The 4,763-nt window shown below is 36.0% G+C and overlaps 1 protein-coding gene across 1 annotated transcript; it reads left to right on the forward strand.

The window, feature by feature from the left end:
• LOC105176673 lies at window positions 2,757-4,566 on the forward strand. Its single transcript, XM_011099549.2, has 3 exons — window positions 2,757-2,943; window positions 3,033-3,128; window positions 3,251-4,566. Exons 1-3 carry the CDS (start codon window positions 2,790-2,792, stop codon window positions 4,408-4,410), a joined length of 1,410 nt encoding a protein of 469 aa, XP_011097851.1. The 5' UTR covers window positions 2,757-2,789; the 3' UTR covers window positions 4,411-4,566.

Here is a 4,763-nt window from a genome sequence, read left to right on the forward strand (position 1 = left end):
CTGAGACGTTTATTGGGAATTTCTACAAGGAATTGAAGATGCAGAGAGAAGAGTCGTGGAAGAAACTCCATGCATCCCATGATCATCACCCCTCTCACAAACCCTAAATTCTGCATCATATATATATTCCTATTCTTCAATATATACATATATATATATATCTTTTTTCTGCTTGTTTGGAATGCAAGCAAAAATCAAAGCTGATAAGAAAATTGATTGATGGGGTTACCGAGTTAGAGTTTAATTGTTGAACAGGTGATGATCATACAGAATTAACGTTATCAGTTTACATAAAAATTAAGGTTGTCTTCATCTGTAAATAATATATGAATGGATTGGTTAATGCTTCTTCAAAGGTAGTGCATCTGAATGAATTCTTGCCACTGTTCTTGGCGGACTGATTGCATGGAAAAGAAATTAAACCCATTGTTATCAGAACCATGCATAATAGTTCACATTTCGTACTTGAATCTGAGAGAGTCGGTCCACAAATTTACTTATTTGGAAGAATATTTTTGTATCTACTTACAGTCGTTCAAGATTAATTTTTTATTAGGTTGAAAAATTTTCATAAAAGATATCTATGAAAGTTAAATATAATGTTGAATCAGATACCATACCCAAATGGTAATTAGAAAGGTAAAATGTAAAAAAAGTGAAAAAGGGGTGAGAATAGAGTACCTTTTATCTTTGGCATCAACACTTTTCCTTTTTACAGTTTTATCCTAAAGTTCAAAAAGTTGCTATGATGCCTACTTTTGCACCTCGACCCACCACTTGACGGCAAATTTTAGTTTTCTTTTTCTAACTTAGGATTTTTGGTCCTACACGAATTAAATTTATAAATAATTTAATATTTTGATAATTTTTAAGCTAATTTCGGCCAACTTCATCTTTGAACTAAACAAACAACAGTATGTATATATGCATCTTCATCTTAGAGGGCTTATTTGCTAATTAATTATAAGATCCTTCAAGTTTCACTATATTGTATTTTATCCCCACAAAATTTAGAAAATTCAGTTTTAAAAGAATTCTATAATTAAGGTCTGCATGCTTTGTATATGGGTGCAGTCGACCCATAAGCAGTTCAAAACAATACGTTGCTTTTGTAACCATTAGATCAATTCTGGATTGATAGTTCATGTTAGATTCTACATATTGGGCATGTCTACAAATACTAAACTCCCAAAATGTCGATCCCCCATATTCTTTAAAGGCTTAAATTAATGTTTGTTTGCTCCTATAACTTAATTACTTATTTAACATTTTCATCGTTGGACTTTTTATGGTAGCATTTTAGTTTTATTTATTGTTTTATTTTTTTGAGATTTTAGTCATTGTTGCGTCGAAATTCATCATTTTTGCTGGAAAAATGCATGTGTGCCCCTCGTAACATTTTAAAATTGAAACTTTTGTTCATATGATCTGTTTCTGCTAGCATTCTTGTCCTTTTAACTTTCTAGACCAGCATTTTGGTCCTGCATGCTTTTAGTTTTCATGATTTCAATTATTTTATCACTGGTGTTCACCCCTATAGTGGGTGGGGGTGAACTCCAGCAAACATAAAAGGATTACAATTGCAAAAATTAACACTATGTAGAATCAAAATATTACCCTAAAATGTAAAAGAAAATACCAAACATCCTACACTATGAAATTAAAAATACATTTAATCCTTCTTTGAATTACTGTACAATTTTACCACTAAACAACCTTACTGGCTTTGTCATTTGAGTTTATAACCAAGCCCTTTTGTAGTCTGTTCTCCCCAAGTATTTTTAGTGCACGCAGACGTGATTTGAAACTATTGTAAGGATTTAGAGTTTGATATCATCTTAAAATTGAAACCCCAATGACATACATACGCAAAACACACATCCTTAATTATTTATGTTTCTTGTTGATACGGGATTTTAAGGTGGGGGAAAAGATTCTTGCCCGAATCTAATTCGGTCGAATCAATTCAATCACAAATTAAGTGTTGTAATTGATCACTTTCTTTAAACTGTAATTGCAATATAATTGTACTTGCCATGTGATGAATTCAAGTCTGATTGAGTCGAATCTAAACAAAAATTTTCTGTCTAATGGGCTTGTCAAATTCGCATCATATGATACAAATTTAGACATATACATGTAACATAGCAAAACATTCCACACGTTATATGCGAAACATTCCACACTGGCATCAAGAGAGTCTCAAGCCACGTGGCTGTAAATGGGAGTTGCAACATCACTATATTTTTTTCAGGCAATATTCTGCCCTAGATTTTATCCTCCAAAATATGTTTTCTTCTTCTTTTTTACTTTATTAGTAGTACAAAAGGTGAAGCCCTTTTTCCTCTTTTTGCCCCTTTGCTTTTCAGATCTCACACAAATATTATTAAATTTCCACCCTGCATTATAATATGTGTTCTGTATTTTGTTTAGACTATTGAATTTTGGGCTCGTCCGTTTCGACCCAACAGGACACATGTGATCAAATTGCTCAGCCCACTTAAGGCCCATAACTTGAATAAGCTGATCCTTAGCTTTTGATTTCTGAAGATCAGATGGGATCTTATAAGATGCTTAAAAGCTTATAAAATACGATAAATATTTTGATATTCTTTTAAAAAATATTATAAGAAAAGTATTTAAGTATAAATATAAGTTAGTAGTACGATTTTAGACGAACCATTAACACAATCTTCATCATATATTTATAGTGAATTCATACGTACGCGGGTTTGAATCGTTACGACATCCCATCATATATCACCCCCTAGTTTGTGTGGTGAGGAGAAATGCACTCCATCATGTCATCTTCATCATGGAATTCAAGAATGCAGAAGAGTGGGAGTAGCCTCATTTCTGGCGCTGCTGCTGTCATATTCTTACTCACCATTCCCCTGCTTTTTACTGATCTTCTTGGATTGAGTGTTATTCCATTTGATAAATGTAATTTATCTCTTACATTTCAACTTCCCCCCTCAAGATTTGCTTGTAATTAACATGTTCTAATTGTATGAAAATGACCCAAATTACAGGGAGGCAGTACCTATCAACTCCACGAACCAATTACTGCAGCAGAGAAATCAAGAAACAATTACAAGAACAGGAACCATTGTCAAGACTTGTTAGAGGTAAGTGATTTTCTCATCCTCTTTTCCCCTGTAAAATTATAGCTTGAATCGGGTTGGAGTGCAATATGGTTTTCGTGTGATTGGTGTACAGTTTAAAGAGAGTAATGGATTGTTTCTTGCAGGGCAAGATCTAAAGAAGCTTGAAGCCACTGGATTTGCCTGTGATACATCCCCACACTCATTTGTTTGTGTTGCAAATCGACCCGTAATCATCGACACCACGACGAACATCACTGTTTACATTCCCACAAACCAAACTGTACAAAAAGAAACAAGTGTTAGGCCATATGCATGGCAAGATGACAATCTCCAATACGTCACACCTGTGAAAATACTGCAGGGAAACAGCACATCACGGGTTTGTCAATACAACCACCAAATTCCAGCGGTCATCTTCTCGTCTGCTTTCATAGGAAACCTGTTTCATGAATTCGACGACCTTATCATCCCTTTGTTCATTACCATCAGACATTTCAAATCCAGAGTGCTTCTGATCATGGAGGATCACAATCCCTGGTTCATCAGCAAGTATAGCAAGATCATGTCCCAATTATCGGGTTACCAGGTGATGAACCCGGCTACTAATAGAAGCATACATTGCTTTCCAGGTTCAGTGGTTGGGCTGAAATACCATGACAACCTGTTTTTGAATTGTAGTGACATTCCGGGAGGGTACTCGATGTCTGATTTCAGGCAGTTTCTTGTAGAAACATACAACCTCAAATTCTGGCATGTTTCCCAGATTAGAAACCCGACGTTGATTCTTGTGTCCAGAGAGAAAACCAGGAGGTTTCTGAATGAAGATGAGATTGTTGGTATGATGAAAGAAGTGGGGTTCAGGGTGGTGGTTGTTAGAACGCAAGAATTATCAGATCTGGACAAGATTTCCAAAGTAGTTAACTCATGCAGCGTTCTGGTGGGAGTTCACGGGGCCGGCCTTACGAACGAGCTGTTCTTGCCTACTGGAGCTGTGATGGTGCAAGTGGAGGCACTTGGACTTGAATGGGCATCGGCCACGTATTTTGGCGGCCCGACGGAGACGATGGGCCTGCATTACCTAAGGTACAAGATCATGCCGGAGGAGAGCTCGCTTGTGGGATTCTATGGACGGAATCATCCGGTCATCGTGGACCCGGCGTCGGTCTTTGCACAGGGCTACAGGGCTGCCAGGGCTGTGTATGTCGACCAGCAGGATGTGAGGGTGAATGTTGAAAAGTTCAGGGAGACGATAGTTCAGGCTCTCCAACTAGTTGGAAATTCGTGTTCTGCAGGCGAAGTATGATTTGTGTAAATTGTACATAGTTTAAGAGTCCATTTTAAGGAAAGATTAAAGCCCGTCTATTTTGTGTATAGAATAATTGGGTGGTAGGATAAATTCAAAATTAAATTAATGATAAGAAAAGTTTGAAATTAATATTAAGTCGTTCATTTAGTCGTATCATGTTGTTTGGATAAAAAAATATACCTTTTTTAACTTTGAGCCGTAACTTTATAATTAGGTTAATTTTACACTCTGACCCTCAAAGGATAATTCTTGAACTTGAGTCCCTTTTCTTGTTCAAGATTTCTTTAGGTAGTTCTACCCCCCCCCCCCCCCTTTTTTTTTTTTTTTTTTTTTTTTTTTTTTCTTTATAG

Source organism: Sesamum indicum, linkage group LG14 (assembly GCF_000512975.1).
Source record: "Sesamum indicum cultivar Zhongzhi No. 13 linkage group LG14, S_indicum_v1.0, whole genome shotgun sequence".
Lineage (NCBI taxonomy): Eukaryota > Viridiplantae > Streptophyta > Magnoliopsida > Lamiales > Pedaliaceae > Sesamum > Sesamum indicum.

Excerpts from the sequence above, each read along its gene's own strand:
- LOC105176673 (XM_011099549.2), top strand. The coding sequence starts at position 2,790 with ATGCACTCCATCATGTCATCTTCATCATGGAATTCAAGAATGCAGAAG. Across the intron at positions 2,944-3,032 it reads TGTTATTCCATTTGATAAAT|GGAGGCAGTACCTATCAACT; the intron begins GTAATTTATCTC and ends CCCAAATTACAG. Across the intron at positions 3,129-3,250 it reads ATTGTCAAGACTTGTTAGAG|GGCAAGATCTAAAGAAGCTT; the intron begins GTAAGTGATTTT and ends TGTTTCTTGCAG.